Raw genomic sequence first — 25,071 nt, 5'->3', positions numbered from 1 at the left:
GTGAAGGCCCTCCCACTGGGCGCAGGCGTGCTCCCGGACGGAGTCCTCGAGCACCCTTCTCACCAGCTCCTCCTCCTCCTTGGCAAACATGATGGGAGGTGGTGGGGGGGTGAGGAAGAGGGTGTGGAGTGCCTGTGCAAAGTTGTGCACGAGCGCGCGACTAGGACGGGCTTGGAGCACGCGCGACTGGCAAAGCATGCATGTGGCTGGCTGGAGCACGACCGACAAAATAGGTTTGCCGCCGTAGGCCGTGCTCGTGCCAGAGCCATGTGTCCCGGAGCGGGGAATCGACGGTGTACCTGGCGCTGTTGAGGAGGTCCGGCGGAAGGCGGACGCGGCAGCGATTGATCTCCAACATGCAGGCGCGGCTGCTCACTGGGGTTGGCGGCACTGGCACCAGATCTGGGCTCAGGTGTCAGTTGTTCGAAAGATGGACGTCGCTCCACGGCGGCGACGTGCTTGTCTCCTAGCCACGTTGGCAGATGTCGACCTTCACATAAGGCCTGGCGCGAGGCGGGGCCGCCAGCGGGAGATGGTGAAGGCGGGCGGCAAGGTGGAGTGGGCGGCAGCGCTCCGCGCGGACGATGCCCTCCCTCTCCTCGTGATCGTGCTCCAGTCGTGCTTCCCCTTCTTGCCGGGGATCCAATTCCACATTCCCATGGTAGGAGGCGGCCGACGGGAGGTGTTCGAGCGACGGTCGGAGCTTTGGTTTGGGTGTCGGGGTTCGAGGAGGCAGATAGCGATAAAAGTGAAGGTGTGTGGACTGGCCGGTCCATGACTTACATTAAAAAAGGCAGACAACCGATTTGCAGACCTCGTCGGGCGGGCGCATCTAATGGGACGGTGGGAAGGCCGACAGACGGGCCCAGAGCGGGCGACGACATGACGCGTACGTCCAGCCAGTGTTTGTCTCGGCGCAAATCAGGTCCAAATTTGCGCCAGATTTTTATCCCAACAATAGACGAACGTTTTTTACGGTCATGGTCCCGTGTGTGTAGTTTATGTCCATTTTGATTCAAACGAACGTGGCCAGACCAAATAGGGTCGGCAGTTGGAGTTGGCGTGAGAGCTGTGACCGTCGGACTGTAACGCAGGCACGTCGAGACGGAGGATCTCATGGCCGACCATCCAGCTCGAAGCTCCCGCCAGCGCCGCTCGTCCCGTCCACAGCGAACAGATTCGTTGCCTGTGAGGACAGATTCGTGACCTGTGAGCATGAACACACTATTTATTACGCGCGGTCTCATGACAATCCGGACGGAGAACTGTAATGTGTAGCTTTAACTTTGGACGCCAGCGAAAGCATGAACACATTATTACCCGCGGTCTCATGACTCCCAGGCCGAGGCCCACGCAAGAAACAACTTGGCTGCACCCCCACAGAAAATAAGGGATCATCGAGTACTACGGGAGCGGGGCAACGGGGAGCGGCGTGCTCCTCCCGGCCTTCCTCGGTCTCTTCATTGCCGTCGACGCTCTCCCGCAAGGGGCCGGCCGAGGTCCGACGGTCTCTCTGTATAATTTATTTATATTTATATTATACTACTATTAAACAAGAAAACATTTTCTTTTCTATAACCACCCCGCTTAGTGTACACGATTAATTATCACCGTCTGATTGTCCAAATGAATAAAATCTAACAGACCAGATTAATCTAATGACATCCCATGGGTGCACTTAGCGATTCCAATAGGCGGACGAAAACTCTGTGCGATCACACCTCAAGATCCAATCGCCCCATACTAGAAAAAAAAGATCCAATCGCCCCACATAACTCACCCGCACGTCGCATCCCCGCAATCGCCGGCGCCCGCACTGCCACCGTCCCCGGTGCCCGCAACGCCTACCTTCACCAGCCGGCGACCGCAACAGCTCCCTGCTGTTTTCCCCAGGCGACAGCCCACCAATGCCTCTAACCCCCACACACGCCGGCAACCCGCGCCCCACAAGGTCCTCGGCGACCCACAGGCCACAGCCACCTTCCTCGCACGTCCCTGCCCCTATCTCCGGCCCTGCCGCTCATCTTCTGACGGACGCGAGAGCAGGCTGCAGTCCCTGCCGCTCCTCCTCTACTTCCACGAATCCATGAATACTCCTCACCTGTCGCAAGCCAATCCTCCTCTGGTTGCCATGGCGGTGGGGGTGAGGGGTGTGTGCGATAGCGGGAGTTGAGGGAGGAGGAGGTAGATGTGGTGCGGTGGAGAGAGACCTCCGGCAGAAGTGTGGGAGGAGGCGGCCGTCCGGTGTGGAGTACCACCATGTTGATTGTTGAGTACGAGCAGAGCTTGTTCAGGTATGCCCGTGTGACTTTGATGGGTCAGTAGTAGATCGTAGGTTGTATGAATTTACCAATTCAAGCGATGCGGTGGTGCTGATGGTTGTTTTGGAGCTGAAGGAACAAGTAGATACGGAGCTCACTTATATGTTCTCTTACTGTTCCACTTGCAGATTGGCAAGATAGACTCTAGGATTATGTGAATCTCAAGCTTAATCTGCTGCTTTCATTGACAATCGGTCAATTCTTCTCTCCCTCCTGAAATCCATCTTGCGAGTCTGTATGCTGACTTTGTGGTATTGTTTATTTCTTAACTACAGTTTGTGCCTTTGTGGCGTGGTGATCTAGAGCTATTTCGAAGAGCTAATGGACAAGGATGCTAGAGAGAGACTTGATGCAGCAAGAGAGACGTCTTTGTGGCTGAACTTGCTTTAGATGCTGAGAAGAATGCAAACACAAGGGGTGAGAAAAAACCATCCCATGAGAAAACAGAGGATTCTCAGAGATCTAAGGACGACAAGGATGTTCATACTCCCTCCGTTCCAAAATATAGCGCGTCCTCGGTTTCCGTGCTTCAACTTTGACCATTAATTTAATCAACAAGACCGACTGCGGCGGGCGAAAAAATTATACCAATGAATTCGTATTCAAAAAAAGTTTTTAATTATATAATTTTTGATCCCGCCGCAGTCGGTCTCGTGGGTTAAATTTATGATCAAAGTTGAACCTCGAAAAGCGTGGGCGCGCTATATTTTGGAACGGAGGGAGTATTATATATATTCTCTGCTCCTGTACACTGTTGAATTTAGTTTCTCTCTTTATATTTTTCTAGGATTTGAGCTGGAGTGATCAATGCATTGTTTGCCAGGACAGTACAGACGAGGAAACATTAGAGCAAGTAAGTAATGCTTGTTCCCTCAATGTTCTGATATGTCCAAGATTCTTCACTGACAAAGGACTCATTCCAAGGGATACCTTTACACAATTATTTATTTTCTTAATCAAGTACAATGTACATGCTCTTTTGTTCGGTGAAATGCTAGGTGATGTGTTTTTTGTCAATATTTGTAGTCACTCTCGCCGGCGTCACGAGATCTTCCACAAGCTGCTGTTCAGACCTCTGCCTACCACAACGCTCATACATACCTTTATGATCGATACTTCGGCGTAAGTTTTCTATGGCAGGGGCAAAGGGAAATATTTCTACGGTGATGTAACTTTTGAATGAAATTCCATCGATGGAAAAAGTAATAAATGGAATGATTTGCTGACCATGTACATTTTGATAATTTTGTTTGATCCTGTTTGTTGTTGATGTACATACAAAATAACAAAGGTAGAGAGGATATCTTTCTAAAAAAAAATCTTGGTAATGAAATGGGGATACCTTCTATGATTTTGCTACGTTGAGATAGCTTAAGCATATTGAGAAATGTTGAGATAGTTAGTGTGTCTTTAAATGTACGCCGCTAAATTATATCATTTCTTGAAATAAATTTAAATTATAGTTGATTTGTAATATACTTTTAGTGCTATTAGAATAACTTTTTAAAGTATGTGAATTCTCGCATCTGGTTGTAATATTAGACGTGCATTGCACGTGCACACTTACTAGTACGGTTAAAATCACTATTCTGACCTTCGATCGAAATCAATTGACAAACTGAATTGTTGACAAAAAAAATCGCTCCACTGATCCTTTTATGTAGCGTCTGACAGCAAGCGCCACACTACACATGCGCTGCACGTTCGACCATCGTCGCATACCGGACTGTTCAAAATTTATTAATTCAATGTGCAACGCCTGAGAGCTAGCAGTGTGACGTTGGTCAGACGTGTAGCACCTGTTAGTCAGACGTTGCACACTGGCTTAGCAATTTTTAGGCATCTCGGGGTGTGACATTGGTCAGACGTGTAGCGTCAGTCAGACACTGCACAGTGTAGTGTGGCGCCTGGATGTCCGGTGCTACATAAGAGAGTCAGCGGAACGAAAAAAATTCACCAACAGTTCAGTTTGTGAATTAATTTCGACCACAAGTCATATTTGTCGTTTTTGCCGTATAATACTTTCGCAGAGTGAGCTCGCTTCCCATCTATGCTAACTGATGTCTGTGTGAAATGCAGACAGAGTTGGACTCTCCAGACCTGCTTTATGCACGCCAAAGTATGGGCGCCGTCCTTTCTTTCTTTTCTTTTATTTTGAGGAAGGGCGCCGTCCTTTCTTAGGTCAGAAATTGGGAAAAGGTCGCCTCGGCTCACTAATTTAGTGTTCCCTTGAGGGTGTGTCTAAATCTTAGTCGATTGAGATTTAATTAAGTTTCTGTTAAATGACGTAACATGCAAGAGTGAAAAAAAACTGAAAATAAAATTTTGCACGGATCATAATGTACTCTTCGAGAGGTGTCTGATCAACTGGGGCGAAAGCCTTGCTTCATCCGGAGCCGGCGTCGCTAACCTTCTTAGAGGCGTCGTTGTCATGTCGTTTAATCCTCCTCGTCGGCACCCCGGGGGAAACCCTAGTCCAGGTCTTCCTGGTACGGATGATGGCGGCGTAACCGGCGTCGTGGCCCTTCTTGAAGGCTTCATTTTTGGGGTTGCATGGTTGATCAGTGTTTCTTGCTCACTGCGGTGATGGTGGTTGTGCGGCCGTTGATTGTTCGGTGCTGTTCTTTGGGGTTCGGCGGCGGTGCTTTTGGCTTCGCGGGGCAGCTATCTGTTTTCCCCTCGTGAAGGTGTCTCACCCTGGTGTTGTGCTCAAGACCCTCCCATGGGTGCCGATGTGTTGCGGCAAGCTTCGTGCTCTTGGTGATGTCTCACTTCATCTTTGCCCTTTGATGGCGCAAGATGCCTCCCCAGCTTGCTAATCATTCTAATTTTCCGTGGCAGAGCTCCTAGTCAAGGTTCGTGTTTAGTGCACTCGTTGATTGTGGATGCTCCTGAGTTGTGTCGTGGGGCTCGGCACGCACGCTGGTGCGTTAGGCTTCTTGCAAATTCCCGGTATTGTGATCCCTCGATGACACCACACATATACTTCTGTCTTTCGTGGTGATGGTCATTCTGTGTGTTAGCTAGGCGTGCCTTGTCTTGGGCGTCCTTTTTCTTTCTTCTTCCTTTACACTTCTTATACCTGTACAATTTTCGGTCCGGTTTTCCTCATAAACGGGACCAACTTATTCAGGTTTTCGATCATGTTTCCCTTTAAACTGGATCAGCCAAAGCTTAAGGGACGACTCTTGGCTTCGACAACTTTTTGAGCAATATATTCAGGTGGGGAGCGATCCCTCCCCCCTTGACCGTTCAAAAAAATGTAAAATCAAACGAATATAGCATTGACCGAGACTTAACGAATTCTTAATCAACTAAGACTTAGCAAGACTATTCCTTGCCTGTTGTATGGTGAAAGCATGGCTTGTCAATTATTGATAGGTTTCTAATAGCAAGCCAAGCCTGGACGCATACAAAACAAAGTCACCCCAGGCTAGCCTCACCAGGCATGACTCCTTGATCATTTCAGGCGCATGACAGGCACGAAGGCCAAGAGTATCAAACCAAAAAAAATGAATGTTGACAGGAGAACTGCCAAATTCATTGATTAGAAGGTGTTACAAGAGTCCTCGGAGGAGGAAAGCACCGCGAAGGCAGTGCAAAAAGAAAAGAAAGAAATAAGGACCCGTCGGCAGCACCACAAACCCAAGCTCTACCATCAATCGTGAACACCGTCGAAACCCATCGGCGAGATCTCCAAGGTGATGCCTCCAAGGAAGAAAAACGATGTTGAGGACACCGCTGGCACTGCCCTTCAATCCCTGGTAATGCGCGGCCCGGATTATCAGGAGCGCGCAGCCAGGCTCATCTTCTCCATACAAAAGTTAATATTAGAGCTTGTTCTGGGGCATGTGAAAGGGAGATTTGTTTAGGGAAAAGGACACTGAATGTATACCCAAGCCTCTATTCCACGCAATGTTTTTGCCCTGAGATTCAACCACTTGGATGAAAATGATCCATGGGTAAGTTTGAACATGCCACGTGCTATTTTTTTGGTATATGGCCGTGTACAGTCGTCTGGTGTCCCTACGTTTTCGTTTAAAATTTTCTCAACGTGTGTAGCTCTTTCATTGGTCCGTCTAGCGTTTTAGGTTGTATGTGGGCCAGCCAGTTTGGTTGACTTCGCAGCCCAAGATTTTGTCTATGGTCCGGTGCTTCTGCGGGTTTCCATTGGCTTCTGCTAAGCGTATGTGTCTTTATTGGCTTGATCGGTTGTCTGTCTACGCGGTGCCGTCCTATTCCCAGCAACTGCCGTGTCGTTTCGGTCGTCCTGTCTAGAGCTTACTGTTGGGTTCCATCGCTTCCGCTTTTATGGTCGATTCAAGAGCCTGCCATTCTTCCTTCTCGGTGCCACTATTGTAGCGTGTTCTAGAATACTTGCCGTCTATTGCTGTCGTCCTTCCCATGTTAGACTTCTACGTACCATGCTACAACGCGGGGCTATAAATAGGTTGCCTTCCTTGCCATATTGTTGCGTCAGGTCTTCATCGGTGTCTGATACATTAATTCCATGGTCGCCTCTTCGTCCGGTCGTAATCGATCGCGTCGTCCCGGTCGGCCTCCTCGCTAGCGGTGGGCTTTAGTTGGCCGGCGCGGTGGTTCTGGCCGTGCTGCTGCTTCCGGTGTTTTGCCGGACCAGCGTGTACCTTCGGAAGGTGTTCCGGTCTCACATTCTTGCCTGTCTTCTCGGGGAGGCCTTCGGAGCGGAGGCCTTTGCGAGGTGAGTTTCACCAGCGAGGCCTTCTTCCCTTCTTTCTATTGTGTGCGTCTTCTTCTCTGCCTGGGCGTCGATCTGGGGCAGGAGGCACGTCGCTAGCTGCAGGCGCAACAACGAATGGAGGTTGCAGTTGCAGGAGGCCTCCGGCCTATGTGGTCTGAAGTGGTGGCGCTGGCGGACAGCGGTTAGTGAGCTCCCGGGGGCGCGGCGTGGCATCAGAGCTCGCGCTCCCCAGCTAGGGCGACGGCCAGCGCGGGGCACGGCCGCTCGGGCGACACTGTGGCGGGAGCACGAGGCCATGGAGGGGCTCACATAGTGTGTCGCAGCGGTGCACGTGGCCCGTTCTGGTGGGCATCGGCACAACTCACATGTGATTGCGGCGCTGCGCGGCCTAGCGGAGTTCGCGGTGTGTCGCCTGCGATTGGGCTGTTTGTGCCTGTGTGTGATGTTCGTGCTTCGGTTCATGCAGTCGAAGGATCCTACTATCTGTGGCCTTCCATGGCGACTCGAAGAACGGCGGCGGCAGCACGACGGGTGTGTACGATTGTCGGTCGCTGACACCGCCAGAGCACATGCGGAGGTGCGGCGACATGGACCACCGACTGGACTGGACGAGATTGTGCTGCAGCGCCGCGATCTTACATGCGCTTGGCTAAACGCAGATGCGGTAGCGCAACTGCCGGAGTCGATGGTGGCGCTCTGCTTCGATGACGGTGACGCCTCGCACGAGAGCGTACGCAAGTACGAGGATGCCGGCCATCGCCGCCGCGCCCTCGACTTCGACGTCTAACTTCTGTTCGCAGATCGCAGGTATTTGTATTTCTTTTGCGACTGTCTTGATATCGTGAAGCTAATCGGTGCTCCGATCACAACTTTGTCGTTCTACAGACGTGCTTGGCGCGTCGACGAGGCTGGGCCGGGTGATGTATCTGACGGAAGACGTTGCATCTCAGACCGGACTTTCCTTCACTGCATGTCAGGGCCGGAGCTGGAGCACATGCGCGCTGATGCAGGGGCTATGAGGGGGACATCTCTCCCTTGTTTCTTTTGTCGAGGCGATGCCTCACAAGTCCAGTAAGGAGAGCAGGCATTCATGGAGGGACAATCTCTCGACCCTCTCTCTTCCTACACTCCTCCTCCTCTCCCAGATTGAGCGTTCCGCTGGAGCATCACGGTTCTACGCGTCGAGGGGCGCCGTGCGGTTGCTGCCTGCTCTGTCTCACCGTGCAGTTCGGCCGTCGCCATCTGGTAGAGACATAGAGGGGTGGATCAGGTTGCACCCGGAGGCCGAGGGCGAGGCAGAGGAGTGCGCTCCTCGCACTATCAGTTCCGGTGGAAGCTCCGCTTCTTGTGGCCATGTGTGTCTGTGTTGCCGTCCGGTATTTCTTTGTTTCTTCAGTTACATATTTTTAATCTAGCTATGTTTTTTTTCTTTGGTTCCATTGTATGTGCGAATATTCTGTAGCCTGTTCCAGCTAAGTTCATATAGATTGTGGCTAGACAGCAAAATAGAATGTTCTAAACTTTGGGCATGTATTGCATGTCCTGATTTCATGTAGATCGGAGAAGGGTGTTGCATGATGGGCTGTGTACGGGTCTAAATAGGTAGCTGTCAGAATTTGATCGGATGTAGTGAAGTCAAATCAAATTTGTCTTTTCCGTCAAAAGAAAAATCAGTTTTGTCTTCTCAGGGTTGGTCGGATGTACTAAAATTAAATCTGATTTATCTGGTTGGGGAATATTGTATGCTCAGTTGTTGAAGTTACCCCGAGCAGTACATGCTTGTGTGTGTGCATGGCCCATGCACGTTGGCGACGTTTTTGCCCGATGTGTTTTCGTTTAATTGTTAGGGGTACTGTACGCGATTGCGCGAGTGCATCGGACATGCACGTGGACGATGTGATTTTGTTTCTGCATTTAGCTGTTAGGGTCACGTCAAGTTGTACACGGCTTTTTGCATGCATGTGCCATGCACGTGGACGACGTGATCGCATGTGTTCTTGTGTGCAAAATTTATAAAAATGTACATCTACTATATTTAGGATGACGTGATCGCATGTGTTTTGTGTGTGCAAAATTTATAAAAATGTACATCTACTATATTTACAGTCAGATACCGAGTCAACAATTTCATTAGCAGTTCAAAGTTCTTTCTATGTGTGTCCTACAGATAGCAAGATACAAATGATAGCAATAGCATGTCAGAGAGTTTCTTCTTCTCTTCTTCATGATGTTTTGCTGACAATTAAAGGGTGATACTTTTGTAACAATGAGAATAGCAACATCCAACATGCATGACAATAAGTTCACCTTTTCCTACTTATTTTCCTAAGTCCACAATTTTACGTAATGATATGCTATCTTAAATTGATAACATTAGTTATTAAGGACAGTAAAACTGAGCCTAAAGGAAGCCTTCTCACGACTTGAGTGTTTATGGACGTCCATTCGCGTGATCTGGTCGATCTGAGCCGTTAGATCTGCTGCCAATGTCGAGCTCTACCGCAGTTTCTTTTTCCTGGCCCAACTGTCCTAAAGGGCCTCTACTCCGGAAGAAAAAACGGAGATATGTGGTGCACTGGGCTTTTGTGCCGGCCCATTTGTCTAACCCGCACGCTCTAGGGCCAGATCGTCGACCTGAGCGCCGAATCCCTAGCCTCCCGAAGAAAAATCGTTCGGTCCCTGCCAGAGGGAAGGTCAACAGGACAGATGCTTGATGCGGGTGACGCGGGCGATTGATCTCCGAGGGGATCCATCCCTTGCGCGCGATGCAGGGTACGCGGGGGCGGCTCGGTCCAGAGGACAGGCCGATGCTTCATCTGATCGAAACTGCTCCGCTGAAACTTGAAAGAGGCAATAATACTTCAGTTTCTATTCACACATTCATGGTGGCTGATGTGCCGATCTTTTCCACTGCCGAAGGGTGCAGGTACGTGTATATATGCCCCCTCCCCTATAACTTTTTACTCACCCTTTCCGTCGCTACACCTCCCAAAGAAGCTTCGATCTGATCTAGCGCTGTACCAGAGACGACTGGAAGCGAGGAAATTCAGAGCGGCGCAGTGTGATGCTAGGTGACTTGGGGAGATGCAGTGGCAAGCGGCCGAGATAGGTGACATGGGGCCTTGCCAATCGATGTGAAGAAGGTCTCACCGACTGATGCAGGGAAGTTCATCCGTCGTTTTTCAAAAGAGGAGTCAAGCAAGCAGACGTCTGTATGTTTCGTATAGCAATTAATGGCACTCGAGGGAACGGTGCCGGCGGATGGTCGAGGTGCGATACAATTTTGCACTCCTATGATATGAGTACGTCCCGTCCCTTTATACCTTTCCCCCTTCTTCCTCCGGAAATACCATGTCCACCGGCCATGCCTCTCCTGTTCTCCACCAAGGCTGTTGTATCTGCATATTTTTCCTCCCTGTCACCCTTCTTCATTTGGTCAATTCAAGTCGTCCTAAATCTGTTTTTTCTTTTTCTTTTTCTTTTTCTGCTGCAGGTTAGTTAGCATGGAATGCTAAGTGAAGACTATTGAAGTATGGTTCTGGAAAATTTTCGGAAAAATATTCACGAGTTGATTATTTGCAATGGCAATCAGGTTAGTTAGCATGGAATGCTAAGTGAAGATGGGTTTCTTGTCCACTGTATACTGTAGTCTGTACTCTGCTATGTAGGAGAGTGGCAAGGAAGATACATACTTTAAGCTATTATAGGCCCGAGCTACATCTCAATCCTATAAAGACTTTTTTCTTTTCTTTGGGAAGGTCTTTTACCAGGCCAAAAAGTGCGGGAGCTCACAACGTGCTGTAACTCTGGTCCTGAGCATGTACGCTGACCTTACTATATATCTCACCGACTAGATCGTATCACACGACAAGTTTCATCTATCCTTCACATACATTCAGACAACAAAGGTACATAAGATCCTATATCATTTTTCTCTAATCTAATTCATTTAATCTAAACAGTTTAGAAGGTCACTGATGGAGAACATTTCCCATTTCATACTGAATCATAACCATTCAGATTTATATTTATTGATTTGTGCTACTGCTGTTCAATTTTTGCACCTTTTAAATTTATGCAGACAAGTTGTTTGATGTATGCCCAACTAAGCTGCAGATCATTGTTACTGAATTGATGCATAAATTACTTTCTTTTCATATTTTGTAATTTTGTAGTTGAAGCAATTCGTCAAGAACAGACTAATTCGTATTTGTCTCATTCATAGATCTAGCATAGTTTATTTCTATCATTGGCATGCATAGAACATTTTGTGTTTGCAACGCCATATAAGATAACAAGGGATTATTATTTTGCGGATCAAGAAAATTATTTGGAGATAACGTCATGGGAAGGAGTATCATTGGAATATTTCTGTTCTCCCTCTGAAAGTTTTAACAAACTATTAAATACCCCATTGAAATGAATCTCACCTATTCAAATTTCATAGGTGAAGCATTATTATTATTATTATTATTATTATTATTATTATTATTATTATTATTATTATTATTATATTTTTTTATCATACCACTTCTGATGCTTGAAACTCTATAACATTTCAACGATCTCCTAACTTTGTCTTTAAACATCTCCTTCCACCGATCTCCACTAGCCGGTGCGCTGGCCCCCTCTTCCTTCGGCCGCTGCTCCGACAGCGGGAGGGAGGGGGGACCCCGTTCCTATGCTCTGTAGTTAGGTTTTGGATTTGTAGGTCGTGGTGCGTCGTTGGGGTGGTGGGAGCGGCGCACAAACGAATAAATCTGCCTCAGCTTCACTAGAGGGCCAGATCGTCGACCTGAGCGCCGAATCCCTAGCCTCCCGAAGAAAAATCGTTCGGTCCCTGCCAGAGGGAAGGTCAACAGGACAGATGCGTGATGCGGGTGACGCGGGCGATTGATCTCCGAGGGGATCCATCCCTTGCGCGCGATGCGGGGTACGCGGGGGCGGCTCGGTCCAGAGGACAGGCCGACGCTTCATCTGATCGAAACTGCTCCGCTGAAACTTGAAAGAGGCAATAATACTTCAGTTTCTATTCACACATTCATGGTGGCTGATGTGCCGATCTTTTCCACTGCCGAAGGGTGCAGGTACGTGTATATATGCCTCCTCCCCTATCACTTTTTTCTCACCCTTTCCGTCGCTACACCTCCCAAAGAAGCTTCAATCTGATCTAGCGCTGTACCAGAGACGACTGGAAGCGAGGAAATTCATAGGTGAAGCATTATTATTATTATTATTATTATTATTATTATATCTTTTTTTATCATACCACTTCTGATGCTTGAAACTCTATAACATTTGAACGATGTCCTGACTCTGTTTTTAAACATCTCCTTCCACCGATCTCCACTAGCCTGTGCGCTGGCCCCCTCTCCCTCCGGCCGCTGCTCCGGCGGCAGGAGGGAGGGGGTACCCCGTTCCTATGCTCTGTAGTTAGGTTTTGGATTTGTAGGTCGTGGTGCGTCGTTGGGGTGGTGGAAGCGGCGCACAGACGAATAAATCTGCCTCAGCTTCACTCCCATACCGGCGGTGCCCTTCACGGCGGCGTCTCGGAGTTGATGGCATCGTGTCTCTGCCGATCCTTCAGATCAGCAGCGTTAGGGTTCATGGATGGTGTTGGCGAGGCGGTGGCGACGACTCCATCAGGTGTGTCTCTCCTTCTGCTCTGTCCCCGTTGCTATGGCGTTGTCTCCGATATCATGGTGGAGCAGGGAGGTTTTGTCGTTCAGGAGTACGCGCAGACGGTTGTCTACGCAAGTGACAGCTGAAAGATGGAGAATCTTGTGCTGGGTCTGTGGTTGAAGGCTGACAGTTCTGGTTTCCTCCTCCGACGTCGTCGTCATGTGGGGGTGTCAGTTCTGAAGTTCGATGGCATGTCCGGGGACATGTTGCCCCGGTCTGATTCTTTCAACGGCTATGGTTTTGCTTCTGGCAAACTACTTTGGAGATCCCCAAAGCTGCTGATCAACGATGGAGCCGCGTCGAGTTTGGGTGAAGAGGTGATCTGTCTTCTTACCCTTTGGTGGCCGCTTCGGTGGTGTCGAAGGAGAGGGACAGACGTTGGTATTTTGCATAGGATTTTCCTATCTCTTTAGTCTTGTATAGTCGGTGCTTACGTGCCTTGTAACTTGATCTTTATTCTATATAAATGAGACACGTATTACCATGCAAATAAAACATTGGCCGGGCTTAAATTCCTACTTTGTTTTCTTAGGGCAATGAAGTGGGTTTGAGACATGACCTCTCATAAAGTTTCTACCATTCACTTCAAGTGCCTTGATATTGTGAGCATATGAAGTCTTGCTATTGCACCCAGCATTGATATCTAGCTTCAAAGCTTTTGCGCTTTTGCTTCAAACATTGGAAATGATTTATAAAGCTCATATCAAGCTCCAATATGGTTTCACTACTGTAATTTTTTGAGCCAACACATAGAAATAGATGGACGCAGCAATGCGCGTCATCGATGATCTAGTAAATAATAAACACAATCCATACGACCACAACGTATCAATGGGCGCGGCGTGCCGCCGCGCGGGCTATGCTAGTATGAACTATCACGTCCACTGGGTTAGACTTTGAATACTCGCACTGATCTATTAGTGATCTAAACGATCTTATATTTCTTCACATAGAGAGTACTCGCACTTTTCTTCACATAGAGAGTACTCGCACTGATCTGTATGTGGTAGTCCATTTGAAATCTGTAAAAGGACAAATATTTAGAAACGGAGGGAGTAGTTTATAGTAGAGCATTCAGGTTTTGGCTGAAAAGGATCACACTGAGCTTTTTCGTTTGATTGAAGAACAAGACCACTGTCCGCTTGAGAAGAACAGAAAACAGTATTCACAGTGTTCTAGGACATGTGAAAGGGAGATTTGTTTAGAGAAAAGGGCACTGAATGTATATGAACTATCACGACATCCACTGGCCTGGACTTTTGAGTATTCGCATTGATCTATCAGTGACCTAAATGCTCTTATATTTCTTTACAGAGAAAGTAGATGATAATAGTAGCATTCAGGTCTTGGCTGAAAAGGATCACACTGCTTTTTTGTTTGATTGAAGAACAAGACCACCGTCCGCTTGAGAAGAACAGAAAACAGTACACTTGCAGAAACAACACGCACACAACACATACAAAACCCTGTCAGAAAAACCATACAAAGCACACTTGCAGATCAAACAGCACGCTTCCAACAAGGGTCGACTCGCTGTGGTGGCTGCAACGGACGACACGTGTTCGATTTTCTACAAGCTCTTGGTACACATCGAAACAACCATTTCTGACAGACGAGTGGTGCAAACCGTGGGAATTGCAACAACAACACGTTAACACAAGAGCGTGCGTCTGGATACGCAGTGACACGTTAATAATGTTAGCAATCAGACCGGCGGCGCTTGCTCAGAAACCGCGCACCAAACCCGTCTACCTACACGCAAAGGGCATACACCAAGATCAAAACCCCCGCATGCGCGTGTCCTGATATGATACCCTATGGAAAATCAGAACAGGCAACGCCCCAAGATACAAAACCACCAGAGAGAAAAAAGATCTTTTGGTCAGCCGCATCATCCTGCCATCTTCTTGCCTCGTGTCGTCATGGACCCAATCATCAACCAATCAGCCAAAACGAGGGGATCCCAATCATGAATCAATCAGCCAAAGGAGGGGATCCCGTATCTCCAGCCGTTGGAGGACCGCCGGGCGGGGGGCTGCTGCGGCGCGAAGCTGAGCCCGAACATCTCCCTCAGGACCTGCCCGGGCTCCTGGAGCCCGATCAGCTTGGCCACCAGGGACGCGCTCTCCCTCACGTGCTCCAGGTCTCTGCTCTCCGTCCACAGCCGGCGAGCCACCTGCAGCTTCCTCTTCTTGGAGTCCAGCGACACGCTCCACTTGGTGTACATGTGGTTCCTCTCCTCCAAGGACAGCCGCTTCTGCATCTGCCTCGCCAGCATCTCCCTCTCGCGCTGCAGCTTCTTGGCGCTGCATAATAGATCGGACGTTCTCGGTCAGGTGTGTGTTCGTCCTTTCTCTCATCTTATCTAGGTCATAAAAAAGGGGAATATAGATAATTGGTGTATCAATGATTGCCGCGTACCTCGCGACGGGGGAAGAGCTGAGGCTGCCTACGGTCACATTGCTGGGGGTGCTTCCCCTAGAGTAGGTGTCTCTGAGGAACGACAGCCTTCGAAGCTCCACTTCCATGTAAATCGAATCGGCTGATTCTCCTTTGAACAGCAAGAAGAAGTAAGTCCTGTGGACCAACGAAATGCTGCAAGCGTGCCAGAGCTCAATGATCTCCTGCTGTTTCTTCTCGAATTCCAATGGCCATCGCGAAGGTGATTGCAAACCATCCATGATTGGGTCTAATCCGATGCTCTTTCCATTCCCACTCTACAATGTGGAATACAAATACCAATTAATTATTCAGTTATTAGTGCAACCAAAATAAAGCATTTCAGCAGATCTACTCCATCCGTCCCAAAATAAGTGTCGCTGATTTAATACAATTTTGGGACAGATGTAGTATGTATGTATAAGGACCTGCTCATGATAGATCTCAAGGAGTCATCAAACAATGCTTAAAACCATTTCCAAATTTTCATCACCTTTCTTAGAAAATAAACTGCAGCAAACACATTTCTTAGCATAATTACGACTCCCATTTTCTTTCAGGTAAAATAAATGAGCTGCAGGGGCAAGAGCATAAAATCATGCCTAAACGATAATCCCGTACCTGGTCACCTAACTGTTTCTGATAATGAACCTGAGCCATCTCCTTAAGTTCAGCAACAAATTCACCTATACCGGTAAATTCTGCATCACCTGTCTTGCTAGCTCCCTTTGAAGTGCTAATTTCAGATCCTGCCCTTGAAAGAGTCTCACTGCCTGCATCGTAGTTCAATGCAGATCCTCTTCTCTGGTACTCTTCAGGTCTTCCTGGGAAGATTACCAAACTTCTGTTTACTGGTGTGCAATCCTCCATCTCCATCTCATCAAGTAAAGTAGACCCTGTTAGTGATCTACAGCTCCTGCTTCTACCAATTACTCTACAACTTGATGGGTTGCGTGTTGAAGACCCTAGATCTTTAGTGATAAAAGGCCTTCTGATGTTCTCCAAATGTTGCTCCAAGGTAATAGGAGGTTCACCAAGACGCCTTGAATTCACTGAAGCTGTTGAATCATTACCACGCATGCTAGAATTCCTATTTGAAGCTTGTGGGCTGGTACTTTCTCCAGCTGACAAAGACAAACGTTCATTTCCTCCCGTTTCATTTGGCTCAATACATCGCACTTCCTTGTAATGATCTGAATCATCATGAGAGATCTGAGAACTGTCATCTCTGCTAGCGCTTGGGGGCATTCCAACAGAAGGAGGACTTCTGATTGAACGCTTTCCTGAGACCTAAACATACAAAGAAAACAAATCAGTGTTGGAGTAACAAGGCCAAAAGGTAATAACTAGAAGTCACACAAGTAAAAATACCTGGTGCTTTGGGTCACGATCACCAACAACTTGCAGCAAATCCTGCAACCTGGACTGAGCCAAATCACGTTGCGACTTCAGTTCTTTTATTTCTTTCTCCATCTGCGGAAGACATGCAATGTCATGAATGGATAGAAAGAAAAATGAGTTTATCTGTGTGTATTCCAAGGGAAATACAGAGGTAAGCAATATCAATCTCCATTATTCAGGAACGAAAGAAAACAGACTAGAGTTTTCCATGCACTGTACCTTTCTGATTTGGTTGTCCTTTTCCTTCACCTGTGCTTCCAGACTAGAGTTTGAAACTGGCTGCCGCAACTCACTCTCCAGTCTAGCAACTTCCTTCTGCAAATGCTTAACTAGTGTTTTATCGGACATGACCACATTAACCTGGGCATTTGTAACTACATCCTTTGCACAACTCCCGAAAAAGAGTGTATTCCTTGATTGCTCAATGTGACTTGTTGCAGGGCTGAGTGTACAAATAATTGCAGTTCTTGCATTGCCTCCCAAAGAAGGTTGTAATATGCGTGTAAGCTTGGAGTCTCTATACGGTACGTGTGCATTACTCCCCATGCTGAATAATGAAAGAAAGCTTGAAATGTCAGCAACTAACAATCCCATGACTACACAAGTAATTACTCCTATAATGTGAAGAATCAAAGCAAAGTAAAAATGTGAGCTGAATTTGCAACCTTAGCTTCCTAATGACAGTGCCAAGGGAAAGCAAACTTTTATTGATGTGGCAACCTTCTTTCAGCCTTGTGCCAGCTGACATAGCCTGAGATGCACGCTCACTTCCTGCCAAATCAACAAAGTTCTGCATGGGAAATATAATTGCCGCTTACACTCTTTCTCCAGATTGTATAAACTTAACAAACTGTGGCGTCTTTCTTACCACACTAGCCACAAGGGTAGTTGACTTGTCCTTTCCTAAGAATTCACGAGCAGAACTTTCAACAGTCTGAATTGGTAGATGAACATTAAACGGTCAGCAAACATGCACACATCTATGACGAATGGGACACATATACATCAAAGTATTTCGTAAATATAATCAAGTTAAGGACAAACCAATTTAAGTATTTGATGTGATCTGGAGCTTTTTTCATTTAAGAAGGTCTCCCCCGTTCTCCTTTGAGCTATTACAATCACGTAAAGCACAAATGAGAACATACAATAACCATTAGTTACACAATATGCAAGCTGCTATTAGTAAGCAATATTGAACCTTCGCAAACGGAAATAAGCCCCTTGAGGTGGTTCCAGTCCCTTAATATAACCTCCGTAAGATTCTCCACGTAGGTGCCTTTCTGTAGAATAAACATCACTAAACCGGTTAGCAAACATGAGCATAACATACTCAAGGTTAACAATGCTGAAAAAGAACATATTATTACCTCTGCATCATCCCAAAGTCTAAGAGGAGTATTTTCTGCACTCAGAAGATCCCTAACAACTTCATTATATATTTCAATTGCTGAGAACTTCAACACGAATGCTCTCTCCTCATGCTGAAAAGGAAACACTGGTTTGAGGACTTTGTAACAACCGAGACCAAAACTTGGCCATGGAAGCTATGGTTGGCTGGGAGTTGATCACCTTGTTAATATAATCATATATATCTGCTACTGTGCATTCTGTCACTCCAGTCATAGTGTATGTCTTTCCACTACTTGTTTGCCCGTACGCAAAAACACTTGCTGAGAGAGAAGACACACTCTGATTTAGTTCAAATGCTATTATGTTTCACAATTTTCGACTCACAAGCTTTTGTTTAGTTTGCACTCACAGTTAATGCCACCAACTACAGAGAGGGCAACTTCCTTGACCCCTTCCTGGTAGACTTCTTTCGTACTGCACTCAGAATGAAATACCCTGTCTGCAAATACAAGAGATTTATGTTTAAAAACGATACACGTTAGGAAAATGGAACCAAACTATACTAGTATTACCAACTAATGACCACAACTTACCTGAGATACTTACATAGCAATTGAACACATTGGAATGATTTAAACAGTAAGTTAACAATAGATAAAGCCATAATCACTATGCAGTGATATAAACGTCAAGTATACATGAAATTGTGTAGGGAAATATGATGTTTGAGTGTTGCTTCTAAGAGCAGTTGTAGTACTCTACATCAGGTGTTATGAAAAATGTTCCCAAAAAGCAGTAGTACAAACTAATTAACCATATTGAAGAACCAGAGCAATGAAAAAACACAAAAGATGTAAGCATGAAAAGAGCAGAACACAGCTCACTAACCAAATGTGTATGCGGTTGGAGCCGTGGGTCGATCCGGGAAGGTACTCCGGAACATGATGGTGGTGTCATTGATGCACTCCCACTCGGCAGGCTCACCCCTTGCAATCTCCTTGTCACTCAGCGGCCTCACCCTCACTAACACCTGTATCCTATCCAGGCTTCCTGCGCCACTCCCACCGCCATTCACCACCTCCGCCCCATTCATCTTGTCCCACTGCACGGACTCGTTGCCTCCAATCGCCCCCATTCGCTCTCCCACTTACCTGCCCCGTCCAGCACCTCTCCCTACACCATCTGCCAGAAATGCGCCATTATAAGACCACAGCCAAGAAGCAAGGCACATATGATACGTACACGAATAAAGAAGAAGCAGACAAGAAGCCAACACGGCAGGGGATGCACGAATCTGTCCTGTCCCAGTGGATTTGAGTGCCGGGCAAGGCTGTTGACGAGCTTGCTGCTGCTGCTGCGGGTGGAGGAGAAGGCAAGCATTTTTATGTGGACCCTTGGCTACCAGTAATTACGCGCATCATCAGGGTTCAGGACAGTGGTTAGCATGTCCGATGGCCGGATACAACCGGAGAACCACCGATAATGCCAAATCTATGGCGCCCCTGTCACGCTAACCATCCTCCTTCCCGAGGAATTCGCAGTTATTAGCAGATCTGCACGAAGCAATCGCCTGACCTAAGCACTCCCTAACAACCGGAACAGTAGCCCCAGCAGGCTCACATCGACGTCGCCACCAACCAGCCGCAACAGCAGCTCTCCTCTCCTCTCCTCTCCTCCCCTCTGGTGACCAGTAATGCTCAAGCAATAGCATAATAAAGGAAAAGCGGGTGAGTTATTAATAACATACCGAGGCTTGGCGAAGACGGGCGGCTCCGGCAGGCGAGGAAGCGACGTTTCTCCGGACGGCGGCGGCCATGGCTCGGGCGATTTCTGGCGGGGGATTCGCAGGGGAGTGGGGGGTTTTGGAGTCGTGAGGTGGGGGGGGGGGGTCTGGGAGTGGCGCCGACCTCACCGCGTGCGACTGCTCCCCACGACGATCGATTTGGGGGAGAGAAGGGTCAGGAGTGTGGGAGACGGTGGCTCGATCTTTTTTTCCTTTTTTTTTTCTTTTTCTTTCTGCCAACCCCAGGAGACCGTTGCTTGGATTCCTCTGTCCCCTCTCTCCCGGGGATCGTTTTCAATGATCTTGCTTAGTGGGCGCTTTTGCACGCAGGCCCTTTATGTTTTATATATGTTGTTTCAGTTAAGTGCTTTCCACTGCACGTATTCGCAAACGCTGTACGCCCGTATACTGCGCCGTATTGTACGTACGAGCAAGCAGCTACTGGTAGCGAAATCGATCCAAGAGTAATGAATCACTCGGATGGTATGCTTGCCGAAATCTCAGCGCACGCAGAACCGGATACGTACGAGGGACGGGACAAGGGATGCCGGGGGAGTAAAGAAGGGAACATCCATGATACGTGCCGTGTATTTATCTCGGCAAGTTAATGCGGCGTGGAAATTTCGTGCGGGGGACAGACGGACAGTGCGGCGAGCAAATTCAAATGCTTGGCCGTTCTGACTATAGTGAGCGGTGGACCGCGTCTGAAGGTGGCCGGTGAACATCGGAGAATTGCTCACCACTAAGGGCATCTCCAGCCGTTTGGCCCCCCAGGGCGCCTAAATAGAGCGGCCTGAGGCGTGCCGGCGCTAGTTCGGTCCCTGGGGGCGACCTAGGTCCCAGTCACGTCCCCCACGCGCCGGCCCCAGGATGCGGGAAATTCAAACTTGGTCGTTCCCGTTCTCAAAAGACGCCGCAAATCCGGCGGTCGGACGTAGTCTGGCGTTACAAAAAACAGAGGGGCGCCGTGCGCAACGAATCACTCGGCTTGGTCGGCTCCAGGCGTTGGCGGAGTCGGCGTGCGCGGGCTCGTCGGTGCCGGACCTGCTCCGTCGCAGGGCTGCGTCGGCGCGGCTTCGGCACTGCTGGGCGGCGATGTAGAGGCGCCGTCCGGGCTTGGCGCCGTGTGATCGTGGGCGTCATCGGCGTCGTCGGCGTTGCCGTCGGCAGCTCGTTCAGGATGAGGCCGCGCTGCACCAGGTACCACGCCTTGAGCTTCTCGTCGTTGCTCTGGAGCATGTCCGCCCCGCTCATCAGAAAAGCCATGTCGGTGTTCCTCTTCTTCGCGGCGACGTTCGTCCGGAGCAAGTCGAGCTTGATGGCGTTGTTCTTCATAAGCGACGACCACCGCGCCTTGGTCTTCTATTCGCGTAGGACGGTCCGAGCCTGGGCGTCGGCGAGGCAATGCTCGATGGACTCCTGCACTCGCGTGGTTGCCGCGTCGGCGCTTTTCCCCTTCTTTGCCAACTTGTGGCCGTCCGGCCGTCCCTCTGACGCGCCCGGAGTCGACGCGTCTGGCTTGTATGTCTCCTTGGCCTTATCGAGGGCACGCCGGACTTCCGCCCACTTCTCGCACTTGTCAATGCGCTTGTAGACGTGGAGGTGCTTGAAGTCGGCGTCTTGGTTGTCGCCCCGATACATGGCGAACATACGCAGCAGCTGCGCGGAGAGACAAACAGTTGGCGGGCGGCGGGCGTAGGGGACGAAGATATGCGGGCGAACGGCGTGCGTACCTGATCCTCAATGCTGGCGCCGCTCTCCGGGCGAGCCGCGACCTCCTCGACGATTCCATGCCATTTGTTGCACGCCAACTGGATACGCCCCCAATGGTTCGCCATCGCCTTGGAGCCGCGCTGCATGTACACGCCTTTGAAGTAGGGGTCGACGAGCTTTTGCTCGTCGAACTCGGCCTTGATGCGGTCCCAGTACGTGTCCAAACTCTGGTTCGCGTCGGTGGTCGGGTCGAGGCAGACGACTTTCCATGCTTCGGCGAGGCATTCCTCCTCCTTGGACGTCCACTTGATGCGCGGTTCGCCTGACCTAGCCGCCCGCTTCTTCTTCTTCTGGCGCCCCTTCGTCGGAACAGGAGCCGGTTCCTCCTCCTCCTCCTCCTCGTCCTCCTCCTCCTCGGGTTCCTGCGCGTCGTCGCCGTAGACGTGGCCGAGCTCGGCCTCCATGTCGCCGTTGAGGTCCACTACCTCGTCCTGGGTGGCGAACCCGGGAGACTCGGCGGCCGCGGTCGATCCTGTCGCGATGATGTCGTCCATGTCGGCTCCTGTGTCGTCGGTGTCACCGAGGTGCGAGAAGGGTAGTGGTCCGCGGTAGAGATGGGGCGTCAGTGTGGACGCATAGGAGGCGGGCAGCGAGTAGTTGTATGGAGGGTACTGCACGCCGACGAAGGCGGGCGATGGCGTGCGCGTAGCGGGGTGACCATGAGGGAAGGTCGCGTTTGGGTTGAACCCGCCATGCGCGTCGCCGTCGGCGTAGCCGGGCGATGATGAACCCCATGGAGATCCGGCGCCTTGCTGCCCCCAGGGCGCGTACTGGGCCTGGCCGACGACGGGTGGATTCTTCCCCGCCTGGTCGACCGATGAGGAAGACGCCACCGCGCGTGCCGCGGGCCTTCTTGGCTATGGCCATGTTCCGCTTGTCGGCGGTGACCGCTTCGCGCCACTGAACTTCCACCCTTCACTCGGCGTTCGACGGGCCCGGTGGCTTCGATGGCGGGCCACGGTTGCCGCCGCGCGCGGCATGGCGTACTTCTTCGGCGGCATGGCGTGCTTCTTCGCGGCGAGCGGGAGGGGGTTTGGCGGGAGAAAGGCGAGTGAGCGGGAGAAAGGGATAGAATGGCGGGAGGAAGGCGAGCGAGCGGGAGAGATGCGAGGGAAAAGCGTCAAGAAACGGCGGGAAAAGACCCTCGGGTCGCTTCCAGGGCGGGCCCATGCGTCCTTTTCGCTTGCGCCGGCTCCCCAAGCGCCCCCCAGGGCGCCGGGTTCGGCCTAGGTCTGTCGGCACCAGTTTTGGCCCGAGCCGGTGAAAAACGGGTTTCTGGGGGCGCGACTGGGGCCTTTTTTTTGTTGCTGGCGACAAAATCGTCTGGGGAAGGCCTGTTGGGGGCGCGGCTGGAGATGCCCTAACGTACGAGTATGATTGAGGGTGTGCAGCTCTAGCTTCAGCCGACACCACCTTAACAACGGCTATAATTTGGCCTCTTGTTATTTTATATAAACGCGAACGGTTTATTCTAGACAATCGGCTAATGTATCATATGGTGCCTTCTTTTTATTGCGGAATATCTGAAGTCAACTTTATCCGTATGTTAAGTTTAGTCCAAAATTAGTTGTTTTTTTCTTGGAAGTTTCTTCAGGCGATAAAATAAAATGGAAAACCGTGTCCGCAATGCATAATTTCTGGAGTCAACTTATCCATTTGTTAAGATATAAGTTCGAAAATTAGTTATTTTCACGGTGCAAAAAAGGTCTTCAATCCTACTATACCGCACTTTCGGCATCTTCAACGCCGACCCGCAAACCTCCGCATGCGTTCGAAACGTGTTGCCCGGGCAGCGGAGGTCATCCAACGTGGGCCTGTATCGGTTCACGGCGTGATCCGGACGCGATTTCTCCCGCAAATTGGAGACAAACGTGAGGAGATTTGCAGGAGTCCGGACCGATCCCACGCCCACTTCTGACCGACCTGCCCTACCAAAAAACCCTCACCCGCCCGCCCCGTGCTTTCCTTCCTATGCAAGTGTCGCTTACCGCGCTGCATTCATGCCGGTCCAAAGCATGTGGAAGCTGACATTGATGCCGCGATGTGACCGGAGTGAGGGCGGGCAGCGCTGACCGACACGACATCTCGGCAGCCGCCGCTTCAATGCGGACGCAGGTTCTCAAGGAACCAACTCCGGCCTCTGCGCCGCATTGAAGCGGCTGACCGGCCCTTCGCATGGCTTGATCGTGGCTATATAAGCCGCGCTCTAGTGCCGTCCATGTGGCATCCGCCTCCTCCTCCTCCTCCTTCCCTCTCCCGGCCCATCTCCCTCCGCATCTCCGGCGACGGGCAAGTCCTGGGCGTCGGTGCCGGTAGGCGGTTCCGGGGTGGGATCTGGCGGATCGTGGCGACGCCGCCCTCAAACTCCAGGGCCGTCGTCCTCATCGGCGGGCGGCTCGTCGATGAAGGCGAAGATTGTCATCTCGTCCCGCGATGAGGAGGACCGGCAGCCGCCGCATTAGCAGTCCGCGTCGGTGATGACGGCCCAGGTTTATGCCGCCACCGAAGCGGAGTTCGAGGAGCAGATGGAACTGATGCTCCGTCGCTCCATCGTCCACATCAATGGCCCAGCTCCGCCACGAGGGACGCTCCTTCCCGTGAAGCCGGAGCCGACATCCCCTCCACGCGAGGCCTCCAAGTCGGACACCGCGTGAAGGAAGAGCGGCTCTCGTCGCCGCCCCAACGTGTTGTCAAGGAGGAGCGTCGTGCGCCGCAGCCCCTGCCCAAGGTGCACAGTCACATTCTCCACTACCTCGACATCGGTGGGGTCGGCGGCAGCTATTCGTCGTCCCGGAGCGCCATGATGGTGCAGGAGTACGCCGACCAGGAGCAGCGTCGATGAGACAACCGCAATGTCGTGCCCCGATCCAAGTTCACGGACTCGGACGTCCTGCCGCCACACATCACGGCGGACCCGAACCTAGCGTACGCCTGGCCCCTAGACCGCTCCATGACGATGTCATAGACGGGCAAGCGCCTTCTCCGCCGCTTCGACGGGGGGATGGCTGGGTACGGTGAGGAATGGTCCCTCGCCAAGATCGTCGCCGCCAACAACGCCTCCTCCAACGACCGCCTCCCTCTCCCCCAGTCCACGTCATCAGTGGCCGCGGCAGCACTGTGCATGATGCAGGAGGAAGCAGAGAGGATCATCGGCGAGCATCAGGCTACCACCGGAAAGCCTTGCTGCGACGCCGCCCGAAGCCCGACGACAACGACTCCGAAGCCGGATCAGTAGCCGGAGGAGTAGCCGCCGGCCAGCCCGCATGGCCTACGAGGTTACTGTGAAGTACATGATAGTGTAGGGTTTTATTTAAAGGTTTTTAGTTCACCAAACGAAATATCGTCCGGTTTTATGTACAAATTATCCTAGTTTCGATGAAATCCGTCGTGTTTATATCAAAATTCGTCCGGTTTGATCGAATTTCGTCAGGTAGATTAAAAATGTTGTCAAAATGATGCGGCTAGAGTTGGATGGTGGCCTCCTGCATCAGTGTCCGCGGACTGCTTCATCCCGTCCACGGACGGATGCGGGAGGAAATTTACGGGTTGCCGTTGGATATGCCCTTATATAAGCCGGAGCGCGCTCTAGTACCGGGGTG

General features: G+C 50.3%; 1 protein-coding gene and 1 long non-coding RNA gene across 3 annotated transcripts; one reads left to right on the top strand and one right to left on the bottom strand.

Annotated features, from left to right (window-relative positions):
- Positions 1 to 1,705: 1,705 nt before the first annotated feature.
- LOC123134350 (uncharacterized) lies at positions 1,706 to 3,578 on the top strand. Of its 2 annotated transcripts, none has more exons than XR_006465618.1 (4): positions 1,706 to 2,294; positions 2,450 to 2,738; positions 3,109 to 3,174; positions 3,348 to 3,578. It is a non-coding gene; the product is annotated as an uncharacterized lncRNA (long non-coding RNA). The 2 variants fall into 2 exon arrangements; XR_006465617.1 differs by having other exon boundaries at positions 1,710 to 2,294; positions 2,597 to 2,738.
- Positions 3,579 to 14,358: 10,780 nt separating this feature from the next.
- Positions 14,359 to 19,959, bottom strand: LOC123137784 (kinesin-like protein KIN-7C). The gene is made up of 14 exons (XM_044557629.1): positions 19,664 to 19,959; positions 18,805 to 19,098; positions 18,326 to 18,415; positions 18,136 to 18,236; positions 17,934 to 18,047; positions 17,765 to 17,846; positions 17,608 to 17,675; positions 17,432 to 17,497; positions 17,229 to 17,353; positions 16,783 to 17,110; positions 16,534 to 16,635; positions 15,784 to 16,452; positions 15,145 to 15,440; positions 14,359 to 15,029 (listed from the first exon to the last, which is right to left on the bottom strand). Exons 2-14 carry the CDS (start codon positions 19,049 to 19,051, stop codon positions 14,702 to 14,704), a joined length of 2,616 nt encoding a protein of 871 aa, XP_044413564.1. The 5' UTR covers positions 19,052 to 19,098; positions 19,664 to 19,959; the 3' UTR covers positions 14,359 to 14,701.
- Positions 19,960 to 25,071: the final 5,112 nt, after the last annotated feature.

The sequence above is a fragment of the Triticum aestivum genome, chromosome 6B, assembly GCF_018294505.1.
Source record: "Triticum aestivum cultivar Chinese Spring chromosome 6B, IWGSC CS RefSeq v2.1, whole genome shotgun sequence".
NCBI classification, from domain to species: Eukaryota; Viridiplantae; Streptophyta; class Magnoliopsida; order Poales; family Poaceae; genus Triticum; species Triticum aestivum.
The sequence above is the reverse complement of the archived record's forward strand: the minus strand, read 5'-3'. Positions and strand labels throughout refer to the sequence as shown.

Excerpts from the sequence above, each read along its gene's own strand:
- LOC123137784 (XM_044557629.1), bottom strand. The coding sequence starts at position 19,051 with ATGGGGGCGATTGGAGGCAACGAGTCCGTGCAGTGGGACAAGATGAAT. Across the intron at positions 16,453-16,533 it reads ATCGTGACCCAAAGCACCAG|GTCTCAGGAAAGCGTTCAAT; the intron begins GTATTTTTACTT and ends TTGTATGTTTAG. Across the intron at positions 15,030-15,144 it reads AGCTCTTCCCCCGTCGCGAG|CGCCAAGAAGCTGCAGCGCG; the intron begins GTACGCGGCAAT and ends TCTATTATGCAG.